At 38.7% G+C, this 13,354-nt stretch overlaps 1 protein-coding gene across 1 annotated transcript in view; it reads left to right on the top strand.

The window, feature by feature from the left end:
* Window positions 1-2,264: 2,264 nt before the first annotated feature.
* Window positions 2,265-13,354, top strand: part of HLCS (holocarboxylase synthetase) — a 71,511-nt gene continuing 60,421 nt past the window's right edge. The window contains exons 1-5 of the mRNA XM_083361432.1: window positions 2,265-2,630; window positions 5,866-6,018; window positions 6,545-6,707; window positions 9,822-10,780; window positions 12,478-12,657. Coding sequence (XP_083217558.1) covers window positions 2,358-2,630; window positions 5,866-6,018; window positions 6,545-6,707; window positions 9,822-10,780; window positions 12,478-12,657 — 1,728 coding nt within the window. The 5' untranslated portion in view covers window positions 2,265-2,357. The remainder of the gene's footprint in view (window positions 2,631-5,865; window positions 6,019-6,544; window positions 6,708-9,821; window positions 10,781-12,477; window positions 12,658-13,354) is intronic.

Below are 13,354 nucleotides of genomic sequence, written 5' to 3'. Positions count from 1 at the left end.
TATAATTCAGGTCACAAGTAGTCCTCATTTAGCTACTATTGGGACTAGCAATTTGGTCACTAAACAATGTGAAACAAATTGAGATTGTCAGGGTGCTTTTATATTACCTCTTCTTTCCTTTGGTTTATAGACCTACAAAGGTTGTAAATGTCAGGATTGGTTGCAAGTTACTTTTTCATTGTTGTAACTGAATGATTGATGTACAAAGCAGTTGCTGAACAAGACCTACCTGTTAGTCAATCATGAATTCATTTGGTGCTGTCATTCCACTTCAACATTAACTTAGTGTTTCTAAGGTTGAAATTAGTTTGTTGGAGGAAAGATGGATGAAAGATATAGTTGCAGTTGAGACCAAAGCAAAGTCTTACCCATACAGAACTCGGAATCTTATCTTCAGTTACTGTGGTAAGCCCTTTATTGGCATAAATGTAAAGCTGATGCTATATCTTTATGACAATCTTGAAAGAAACATAATGCCTTCCAGATAAAAACAGCATTAATTGGATATTTCGCTTTTTAATGAGGTATGGGTGAAGTGATTTCTTTATATCATTTATTTTTTAAAAAGCCATCAGTGGTGCTCTACTTTGTTGGGTTTTGCTAGTCTTCTGCGGATCGGCAGTTTGGCGGGTCGAATCCCGAGTGCCGCGTAACAGTGACTGTTACTCGTCCCAGCTTCTGCCAACCTAGCAGTTCAAAAGCACATAAAAATGCAAGTAGAAAAATAGGGACCACTACAGTGGGAAGGTAACAGCGTTCCATGCGCCTTTGACCACGGAGACGTCCTTGGACAAGCACTGGTTCTTCGGCTTTGAAACAGATGAGCACCCCTAGAGTCAGAAACAACTAGCACACATGTGCGGGGGAACCTTTACCTTTTTAAAGGAACAGGAAAGGCATTTCTGGTATGAGACTAGCAAATGGTATGTGGAAAATAGAACATTTCCATTGATATGGTTTGATTCTTTGTCATTTTCATAGATTATGTTTTCATGTTATCCCGAAAATATAAATTGCCAATTTTTTCTTTAGAACTACTCCCAACTTTATTTAGCTTTAGAAATCAAATATAAACGTGCTTTTACGTCTTAGGGGCTTATAACGTTCATTGCTTTGGTATCATCTCACAAGAAGAGAAAGGTATTCTTTACAATCCATAGAGGTGTTTCCCCTGGAAGAATATTTGGCTGTATTTTATTTTATTTACATTTCTATGCCGCCAATCTCCCCTATAAGATGACTCTGGTTTGCCCCTACTAAAAACGGGCTAGTCAGTTATATACACCATAGGATAAGGCTTGCTCGTTGCTGACAAAGATGAAAGGAACCGGAATGCGTAGCGGTAAGTTAAAGATCACTGCAGATGGAGACTGCAGCCAAGAAATTAAAAGACGCTTCCTCCTTGGGAGGAAAGCCATGGCAAATCTAGACAGCACACTAAAAAGCAGAGACATCACCCTGTCAACAAAAGTGCGTATGGTCAAGGCTATGGTCTTCCCAGTTGCAATGTATGGCAGTGAAAGCTGGACCATAAGAAAGGCTGAGCACCAAAGAATTGAAGCCTTTGAACTATGGTGCCGGAGAAGACTCCTGCGAGTCCCTTGGACTGCAAGGCGATCAAACCGGTCAGTCCTAGAGGAGATCAACCCTGACTGCTCTTTAGAAGGCCAGATCCTGAAGCTAAAACTCAAATACTTTGGCCACCTAATGAGAAGGAAGGACTCACTGGAGAAGAGCCTAATGGTGGGAAAGATTGAGGGCAATAGAAGAAGGGGACGACAGAGAATGAGGTGGTTGGATGGAGTCACTAAAGCAGGAGGCTTGAGCCTAAACGGACTCCAGAAGATGGTAGAGGACAGGAAGGCCTAGAGGAACGTTGTCCATGGGGTCGCGATGGGTCGGACACGACTTCGCAACTAACAACAATAACAACAAGTTAAAGGCAGAGACAGTAAGCCAAGGCAGAAACTGGGGAAGTATAAACAGGAAAATCGCCTTCCCTAAGTACTTCCCTCCCCCCTCTTTCGAAACGGGAGACTTTTCCCCACGTGGAGCAGAATCAGGAAGCAGGTCACCTGACGCGCGGGCAAAGAAATCGAGCCCGGGAGGGAAAAAATCTCCCGGCTGACACAAGGCAGAGTGGGAGGAATGCGATTTCTGGCCAATCAGCACCCTCTTTCTCTTTGCGTGATGAAGAGCGAGACAACCAATCGGGAGGCGGCGGCGCGGCTCCACCGCCGCTCTTCACTTTGCCGAGAAGTTGCTGATGCAGGGATGGAAATCTGGCTTTGAGCGGCCTTTTGCAGTCGCCGGCGACACACGCACACACACACACACACACACACCCCACGCGCGTCATGCTGATCACGCTCTGCTACTTATACCTGTGGGCGCGCTGGGGGCCTTGTTCCGCTGGGCTCATCCGGCGCACGGTGCGCCGGCTGTACCGAACCAGCTGCTCGTTTACCTTCTGCTGTTCCTCCGGCTGCAGCTCTTCCTCCTCCTCCTCCAGCTTCGGTTGTACTCGCTTCCCGTTGCAAAGGCAGGTGCCCCATCTTCCGCCCGGCCTTTCCGACGAGATCATTTGCCTCCGGGTGGGCGACAAGGTTTTCTTCACCGGCGAGACTCAGGTGTGATATGCAGTGGCAGAGAGTCGGCCAGAGAGGGCTAGGTCTATTGTACGTTGCGTGGAAAGGGAAGTTGTGAGTGTGGATATGCGAGGGTTAGGGGAGTGTTGCTATTTTGCACGCCTGTATTTATTACAGGAGCTGAAAACTTTCACTCGTGGGAACAGCGGTTCCTTGGACAGGTCCGAGGTAAACGGGAAATACCAGGTGCAGCTGAATGTGTGGGCACCAGCCACTGATGCTTTATTAACTGCTCAATATTCTGCTTGCAGCTTGCCTGTTTTCCTGTTTTAAATTTTTTACCAAGGCAGCTTGCACATGGATGTATTATAATTTAGAAGCACTTACTATTAAACAAGTAAGGAGATAGCAATATGTCAAAACTTTTTATCAGTTGAAATCTCAAGAAAAGCTGAATTCAGCAAATGTAATAGTTATATATACATAGTCATGTTTGTGTACATGTGTGCTTTTATGTATTAGTGTAGAATATCTGTGTTAAATGTGTAATGTGTGAACTTACCATGATATTTCTGGTAGGCTGAAAAGTTAGCCTCTAACCTGATCAACCAGAAATGTTGATCTCCAATTCCCATAATTAGCAGCCAACTTTTTATTGCTAGGAGAATGTGGAAAGAAGTGCAGTGGTTAATATTACTCCTGTTACATAGGAGCAATGTACAAGACTTGTAGTTACAATGGTGGCAGTAATCATTGTGAAAAGTAGCTCAAAAAAGCAATAAAATGTTGTGATTCAGTTTATTAACAGTATAGCTAAAAGCCAAGAATTAAATTGTAGAGTTACCAGAGTATTTGATTAATTCTGATAAGTTTGATGAGTTCAGGGATATATTAAGGTTACCATCTTTAATATGTGTAGATTGAGAAAACTGTTAAATCAAAATCTAGAGGAACAGAATTTCCTGTTCCGACTTTAAAAGTGTCTTTTTTCCTGCCCAAATATTTTTTTTCATCTTCACTTTTTTCCTGCTCATGTAATTCATGTTCTGTCTTAGGTTATATCATTGTCTTAATGTTTGTATCACATGGTTGCAAAATCACTGAACTCAATTCTTAAGGCAGAATTATTGGTGAGGGTGAAGGCTCGTTCTCCGAGCCAAACGTTTCGTTACCAGGCTAGGTAACATCTTCAGCGGAGTTTAGAAGATGTCAGTGTCAGTGTTCTATTTAGAAGGGCTTCAGGTGTGGGTGTGTCAAGTGAGGGTCTTGTGGTGGGTCAGGTATAAGTCATCAGTGAGAGACTTGTGATAGGGAGGTTACATCAGGTCAGGGTCATTGGGAGATGAACTGATGGGAGAGGGATAGGCCAGGTGTGGAGTCTTCAGTGAGAGGCTTGTGATGGGTCTTGTGATGGAGAGGTTACATTAGGTCAGGGTCATTGGGAGGTGAACTGGTGGAAGGGGAGGCTTGTGTGGAATGGTGGAGGGTCAGTGTGTTTCTGGTTGGCTGTGAGGTTGATTTGGATTCTTAGTGGGGTTTGTAGGCTGGTTGTAGGTCGACGTGTCTGTTGATGCAATTGTTTGTGAGCGTGGCAGGTAGTAGTGTGGCCAATGATTTTAGTTATTGGTATAACCAGGTTTTTGTTGTTTGTTGCCACTCTGTCTCAGAGCCTAACACTGATTAGGACTAAAAAGGAATGACCAACCCAAGGTCCCTCTGGTGGCATTCATATTAATAATGGAGACCTAGAAATTGGATTTTCCCATACTTAGTCCATCATCTTATCTGCTACATGTGCTGGCTCTCTTTCAACTGTAATACTTTTTATTAAATATTTTAACAATAATAAAGGTAAAGGTTCCCCCGCACATGCGTGCTAGTCGTTTCCAACTCTAGGGGCCGGTGCTCATCTCCGTTTCAAAGCCGAAGAGCCAGCGCTTGTCTGAGGACGTCTCCGTGGTCATGTGGCCGGCATGACTAGACGCCAAAGGCGCACGGAACGCTGTTACCTTCCCACCGTAGTGGTCCCTATTTTTCTACTTGCATTTTTACATGCTTTCGAACTGCTAGGTTGGCAGAAGCTGGGACGAGTAACAGGCGCTCACTCTGCTACGCGGCACTCGGGATTCGACCCGCCAAACTGCCGACCTTCTGATCGACAAGCTCAGCGTCCTAACCCACTGAGCCACCGCGTCCCTAATAAAAACAAATCTAAAAGAAAAGAAAGAACAGAGAAAACAGAAAAAAGTACAGAAAGAGAGAAAAGAATAATTTAAAAAGCTACTTAAGGACTTCTTTATAAAAGATATAAGCAAATGTATCTCTCTATCCAGTTTCAGATTATTAATCTCTTCCTTTTCGAACCTTTATCCATCCACCAATTCAAAAAAAAAATCATTAACATTTCTAATATATATCAGCAAAAAGTCCATAAAAGGTTTCCAGAAATGTCTTAGCAAAAAGTCAACATGATGTTGTTTTCTTTTGCTTGATATTCTGAAATTAATTTAACATTAGGATGCTGTCTAGAAATTGATCTGTCTAAATTTTTCCTCATCTCAATTTTTCCCCCAAACCTTGATAGTACTCTTGTAAATCCAGTAAAAAGTCATTAATCATTTTTGTCTCTTGGCCTAATATTAATATTTCTTCTCTAGTTTTCATGTCTCTTATATTCATAACCTCATTTATTTTCCAGCAGTTCTGCATAAGCTATCATTCATCTTATTCATCTATTGTCATGAAGATTCTTTCAAAATATTCCACATCTTTTCATTCTTTAAGAAATCTTTTGAATAATGCATTTGCATGAGCAAATATCATTGCTGTCATTGTAATGGCAGCCTTCTTTCCCTTCTCTTCAAAAATCCTTTGAAATGTCTCAAGTGTGATATATTTATCTGTCATTTCTGTGATTTTTTTTGAATTGGTGGATGGCAAATCTACCCCAAAACTGTATTTATTGGTAGTATTAATATTGAACTATTTCACACTGTTATTTGGCAGTGACAAAACTGAAAACGTCTATCAGGTATACTTAAATACTGACCATTTAGAATGGGTTTGATTTTAATATTTTTCCTTGCATGTGACATCTATTCTTGATTAAATTTAAAATAGACTCACCTTTCTAAGGTCAGCTTTTAAACTGCTCTAAAAATGTCTTCCTGAATAGATACATCAGGAATAGAACAAGGTCCAGAGTTTCTAAAGTATAACTCATGTTGCATTTTTCTAAAATATATAGTTGATTTATGCCACCTTTTTTTCTTTTCAGTCCCTTGATGATTTAAACAAATGGACATTACTTATTGTATCACGTTTTAGTTATTTGGAACAAGTAGTTGAAGATGAACATATTACATTTGTAACCGAAGGTATTTTCATTCAAACAAGTAGTTCACAAGCTGAAACTTGCTCAGCAAAAAAGGTAAGTTTTCTTTAAAATAATTTTGCTAAATACTTTTGCTAATAAGTCTTTAAACTAACTTGAAGTACTGACTTTTGTTTTTAAAAGCCAGTTCTTAACAGGGAAGATAATGTGTCCAAATAATAACAATTTCCCAGTTCTTGTTCCACAAAAATACCTAGGAACTCCATAAAAGCTTGAAAATAGCTTTTTGCATAACTTTTATGTAAGCTGAGTTGAGCCTCCATAAGAAATTTATAGGTCTGCTAATTCCTAATGCTGCATTTCCCTCTTTGTTTGCTATTTTCTCATTTACCATGATCAATAATTGGAATTTATTAATTAGAATTTATTATTCTTCCCATTGGTTTTTCATTATCCGTGGGTATAATTTGGAACATGACTTGGTGGATGTATTTAATCTTTTTTAATTTAATTTAGAAACTGAACATTAATGGTAGGAATATTAACTTAATTTTATGATGCATTTCAATATTCTAACTGTATATGCATTAATGTGAAAATTATTCTGTGTATCTTTCTTCAGATTGTGAAATGGTCAGATTTTTGTTCCCCTTTGGCATTCAGAACTGGAAAGCCTTACATTTTATTTGCTGAAGCCAGCATAGATAATTTTAGTAGCCTTGGGATAGCATTCTTGGAAGACAGACTCCAAATGGATAATGGGATGGTGCCTCAGAAAATTGTCTGTAAGTACACCCATTTGACTATCCCCTACAAAAGTATATATTTTGGTGGCGTATAAACTTCTCAAGTTCAGAGTTTCATCATTCTTTACAAACTCATCTGCTTTAATGCCTGTCAATTAGAAGTCCACCTGATTGTATCCTCTTCTCATTTCCCCCCCCCAAAAAAATTTTTTTGCAATAGTAACACCAGCTGCCTGCAATTAGTGCAGGTTCACGTCCCACCAGGCTCAAGGTTGACTCAGCCTTCCATCCTTCCAAGGTAGGTAAAATGAGGACCCAGATTGTTGGGGGCAATAAGCTGACTTTGTAATAATGCCGCTTGGAGGGGGGCTAAAGCCTTAATAAGCAGGCATATACATAGAATGAAGGCTATTGCTAAGCACATTGATTTGTGCTTTAAATTGTAAGCCGCCCTGAGTCTTTGGAGAAGGGCAGGATATAAATGAGATAAAAAAAATAGGCATGGAAAGGATAGGAAAAAAGACCATTTCTGCAACATTTAATTATAAATCATTATGACTAATATTTATCACATGTATGTGGTTATGCATTTAAGACCTATTCTTGACCACAATTGCTCAGGAATGTGTGGTCAACTTCAGCATAATTTGCCTATGACATTACTCTTCATTATCCCAGGGGAAATTACCAATGAAATGACAGGATTAACTTTTAATTTGGAATTTGATTTTTTTTAGAAGCAGACATATCATAATATAGATTAGGTTGTGGAGTAAACAAAAAGCCCTGCCCAATAAAAAGTGTCTTTGCCATTTGGTGGCCCAGAAGGTCTCCTTCCGCCAAATTTATGAAGCACTCTTAAATGATGCCTAATTCCAACGTCAAATATACTTAGTTTCCATGCTCCTGTTTGTTCTGTCCCAGCCTGCGTAAGTACTGCTCAACCGCTTACTTGTGAGGAAAAAACCCTTTGCATTGAACAAGGCAGGACTTTGTAAGAAGATAAACCCCTTTTATTTTGACACAGTATTCTGACTCTGTCGTTTAATGATTTATCCCCTTGCTAAGACCCCTGTCCCTGGCCTGTATAAGCAGATACTATCACTGTTAACAGCCTTTGCCTGATAGTAGAACTCATGAAAGTACCTTTTATCATCCAGAAGTACCTTTATTTGCATGCAGAGAAGATTACAGCAAACAAGATGTGGTAGATGATGAATGGATGGTATTCCAAGGTCAAAAGACAGTAATGGAACCTACTGTGTCCGTATATTATGGTGGGAGGTGAAGCACGGAGGAGCAAGAAGCAGGAAGTACGTCCCAGAATGGGAGGGGTGAAAGTACGGAGTTAAGAAAGAGGAGGAAGTACGTCACAAAATGGGAGGGATTGGCTGACCATATTAGCATAATGTTGCAATTCCCCCAAACAACCACATGGTGGCAGCACGATATGCATTACATAGTTCTGACGTGTGTGACAGCACACACAGCTTTTATGGAACAAAACTCCAACTAGTCCTTTAGCTCTTGAAACAAACAAGATCAGTCTCTTGAGTTTTCAGCTGGAATGCTTACTGCCCTCCGTTGTCCTGCATGCCTCTCCTCTCTGCGCATCTGGAACAGGCCCCAACTGTCCCTCCTCTTCGCTCATTTCAGGCCCCCAACCCTGCCTGAGCGTGAGTAGATGGGCTCTGTGTCACATATAGCTCTGAGTTTTCGTGCTCCTCAGATGTGACCCCATGCAACCCTTCCCCTTCATCCAATTCATCTGACTCGGCTGCCTGATCTGCTGGCAGGCGATGACTCACAACACTATTGACTTGTACAGTGATCGAAGACAGCATAACATGGGTTGAAGTTCTTCTTTACTATCTCTTCCTTGGGCTTTAGTATGGGTGAGTGGTTTGCTCATTTCTCCTGAGTTATTATCACCTGTGAACAGACTTGAATGGGATAATTGTATCTGATCTTTCAATTTATAGGTTGTTAATGGAGGAGAGTATGTTGAATGAGTGAAGAACCAATGCCACAATCTCCTTATTGAGCTAGGAAAGAAACTCTTCCCCCAAATAGGTCATTCCATACCTGAAGCAGGGCCATATTTGCTAGAGTGCCAGTTGATAATATTGCTTGAGGTAGAGCAGGTGTCTGAATGAAATCCAGGCTTTTTTCCAGCTGTCTAACTCTTAAATAATAAAATCTGCCCTGGAACCCCCTTTTTCTATCCCATCCTTCTGATAACTACTTCCCTCACCTACTCACGTTTTTTTTAGGTTGGGATATTTGCAATTGTCAAACTTGAAATGGTTTGTCCTTAGTTGCTGAATTCACAAAATATATTAAGTCAGAACTAAACAAATCAGCTAATGTGGTGGTGTGGTTCAAATTTTGGATTTGAGCCTGGGAACACCCAGACTCAAATCCATCCACAGTCATAGGACGTCACTGAGTGTTTGGGGCTGGTTGTTCTGTCTCAGCCAACCTACCTCATAGGGTTGTGGAAAAAAATTAGAGCAGGGAGTGCTAAATACATCTTCAGCTCTCAGGGGAAGGACAAGATATAGATCAGTCAAGTAAACATTATTATGGGACCGATAGCAGTATATAACCCTAGCCTAGTCTATGTGTTTAGCCATATACTGTATAGCATAATTTCATGAAACATTTTATTTATGCCTAGAGTGCACATAAAACAATTTACCAGGAACAGAAAATTTCAAAGAACTCCAGAACATTCCATCTCCCTTAGGGCCATGCTAAACATCTCTCTGAATCATCTTTTTATGGGAGCACTTCATTGGTTTCCAGAAATAAATCATCCAACCCTGGTCTACCCTGAACAACTTCCATTTGAGAGAAATTTTGGAGCGTCTCCCCTGAATAGTAGGGTTCAGAGTTTTAGTATGTCCCATTCATAAATTGATGAATATAAATGTACCCATATCTGCATAATTCAGAGGGGAAAAAACTAAATTAAACATTTGCAGAAATGTAATCTGCAGCTGCATTAGAAACACGCAAGAAGTAAAATGCATTCAGATCTACACAATGTATTTTAAAATTGGATTATCAGTTTAAGTTTATATTAAAGGCAGAATTATTGAGTGCCTATGTTCATGTATTTTGTTTAATAATTTATTTAACATGTATTAGCTGTGAACTTGAAGAAATCGGCATTGGAAGAATTAAAACTGGCTCCAGGTACCAAAGAGAAGGAGAAGGCTGGTCGGATACAGGCTAGTGAACTGTCACGAGACTCACTTTTTGAAAATATTGATAAATCTGAGGTGGAAACTAATGGTTGTGCAGGAAGCAGTGATCAAGAAATGCACCGAGAGAAATGCAGACTGCAGAAAATAAATGGATGTCATGAGGAACTTGAGCAATTATCTGAAAAGGAAAGAGATACTTCAGAACATCATCACTTACATCTTTCAAGCTGCCATGAATGTTTGGAACTGGAGAACAGTACCATCGAGTCAGTTAAATTTGCCTCAGCAGAAAACATCCCAGATCTTCCGGATGATTATAGTGGCAGTGTAGAAGAAGTTAGTGGTGACTGTATAACAGGAAACATGCAAAGAGTAAACTTGACTGGGAAGCCTCCTAATATTTTAATTTATCTTGGTTCTGATTCTAAACTGAAATTTGAAGAAATAAAATCAGTCATAATGGATTGTGTTGATATTAATGCTTACACCATCTACCAGTTGTTAGAGAAACAAGTTCTGACTGTTCCTTGGATTGACAGTGCATTGCTTCTGATCATTGCTGAATCCGAACCCATTTCAGATGCTGTGTCCAAACAATTTCTAGCCTTCATATCAAAAGGTGGGAAGATTTTGGGACTTTCTACCTCTTTCACACTCGGTGGTATAAAAATAAAAAGTAAGAATGAAATAATGGACACAATACAAACATTAATATTTTTAAAAGAAAAGAACAATGAGATTAAATTAAATGCTCTAGCTAGTGGAAAATTTTTTGAGGTGGACATTTCAGAAAAACTTAATACCATAAAGCCACTTGGGTATTTTGACAGTCCGGATAAAGATTTGATGATTGTTCATTTATCATATGGAAACAATGGAGGAGAAGCAATTCTTTCTCAGGTTCAGTATAAACAAGTTCTATTTTGTTTCTTATTTTTCAAATATTTCTTAAATAATACTGATTGCACAATGGTGGTAAATGGTAAACACAATGGGTAACCGCTTATGCAAGTTAGTATTACATATATTAGAAAATTGGTGAATTATAGTTTGGATACAAAGTACCTTTTCATAAACCAAAAGCACTTCAGTGTTTCAAAATAAACGAGAAACATGTAATTTACCTATTTGGCTGAAGGGTCCCTTAACTCAAGGTGGTTATTTGGAAGTTGAAATAGATTGTAATGAGAAAGGAAAGTTTGAAAAGCCTTATCGTGTGTGTAGGTAAGTAGGTAGGTAGATAGACAGATAGAGTTCTTAGGAATTTCAGAGTAATTTTAAGGTTAGTGGAAATCTGATGTAGTGTGTCATTCCCATTTATTCTTTTATGGTAGGATTTTATGCTAAATGTTCAGTTGATAAAAATGATATTTCATTACCATGATTTAGGTCCTGAACTTTATATATTCAAATGGCCTACACTATCCCCATTTTCATGTGACACAATTGATAAATAAGAGACCAGAACTCAATATATATTAAAAGATTATCATGGATCTATAACTTGAGCCTTATTTTTTGTTACTTTATCCTGTCCACAAAAGTGGACGGACTTTTGTACTTTTGTAAAATATTTTGTTTTAAAGTTAGGTTTAAGTTATACATGTAGCAAAGAAACAAGTGTGAGGCACATAATGAGCAGCTTGCTCTGACTAAAGCAACTGCTGCTAGGGATCCATTCAGAACCCTACAATTGGGAAAATCTAGCTAGTTCAGGGTAGGCAACCTTGGCTCTTTTATGACTCGTGGACCAACTCCCAGAATTCCTGAGCCAGCCGGCTCAGGAATTCTGGGAGTTGAAGTCCACGAGTCATAAAAGAGCCAAGGTTGCCTACCCCTAAGCTAGTTAAATATATTAACCGGTACAAAGGAAATCATTATGCAAGATCTTCATCTGGGAGAACAAAAAGGAACAAATGCAGAGTCTGGAACCTAACACCATAATTCTTATACACTCAGGTTCTCATTATTTACAATTTTGTTCTTTGTTGTTTTACACTGGAATGGAACCTCATGAATAATTAGGACCACCTGTAATGTTTAAATGGATTCTAGTTAAATTGAAGCAACAGTGTTAAAACTTTTACAAAAAAACAATGATATTATTCCTTCTCATTAGATTACCGCTGTTGCCTTTTATATTCCCTCAATATTTAGATGCAATTTTTATTACTAATAATGTTTTATTAATAGTTTTATTTAATTACCTTATATACATGTGGATAAACTGAGAATTTTGGGTGCCAAAATATACCCAAAACATTGCATTAGATTTATCTATGAATATATAAGTTAATACTTTTAAAAGTACCTGTATATTCTGTATATATGCATATATAAGCCCACCCATAGATAACCCAACTCTGAAATTTTTAATCAAAATACCATGAAATATGAGGGCCAGCTTATCCACAAATAAGGTAATATGTAAGTATATACAGTAAATTTAATACTTGGTTATTTAATAACTGAAGTGACAGAAATTAAAACAAAATGATTTGAAAATGATTATGTAACAGTTAAATGACCCAATAGATGATTATTGATTGTTGTTTTATAAAGGTGTTTTCAATAAAAAAATATTTCTGCCTTTATAGGCACATTTGGAAGTGAATATCAAAAGTTTATGTCAATCTAAGGATGACTTCAATCTGCTCAAAATAAGCAATACCAGAAGATATGATGTACTTGTTGAAATCCTGAAGTTATTGGGGTTGAGCTGTGAAAAAAGTACTATTCCTTCTTTAACTTCTCTTTATCTACTCTCATCTGATAAGGTAGGTTTTGGTTTAAATGAATAAGAACATAGGCTGTGCCCTGCTGGATTAGACTAGTGGCCCACCTATTCCAAAGTCTTCTCATAATGACCAACCAACTGCAGAAGGTAGCCCATTAGTGTCTCAGCAGACAAACTTCTGAGTCATCATCAAGGCTAATAGCCATTAATTCCTATCACTTCCATGACTTGGTCCAATCCTGATCCAGCCAGCTTCACAGTTTGTAGCAAATTCCAAAATTTAATTTGCTTTGGGGGGAAAAAGCCATTTTATCTTTCCTGATTCTTCCAGTGTTCAATTTCATTGACCTCTGGTTCTGTTATTTTGGAAAGGGGAAAATAACTTCTTATCCACTTTATGCACACCATTCACAATTTTGTGTACCTCAATCATGTCCTTTCTCATTTGCCTCTTTTCTAAACTAAAAAGCCTTAAATGTCACAACCTTTCCTCATAGGGAAACTGCTCCATCCCATAATTGTCTTAGTTTTATCCTCTGAACTTTCTCTAGCTCCAGTGTAGTAACCCGAACTGTGTGCAATATTCCAGATATAGTTACACCTTTGATTTTTATAAGGACATTATAATATTGGACTCCTATTTTTATACCAATGTTGAAAATATTATCCCTGATAGGTTGCTGGCTTTTTTTTTGCAATGGATATACACTGTGTCAACTCTTTCATTGAACTGTTTC

This window comes from Vipera ursinii (genome assembly GCF_947247035.1).
Source record: "Vipera ursinii genome assembly, chromosome: 4".
Lineage (NCBI taxonomy): Eukaryota > Metazoa > Chordata > Lepidosauria > Squamata > Viperidae > Vipera > Vipera ursinii.
This window is presented reverse-complemented; position numbering and strand designations above follow the sequence as displayed.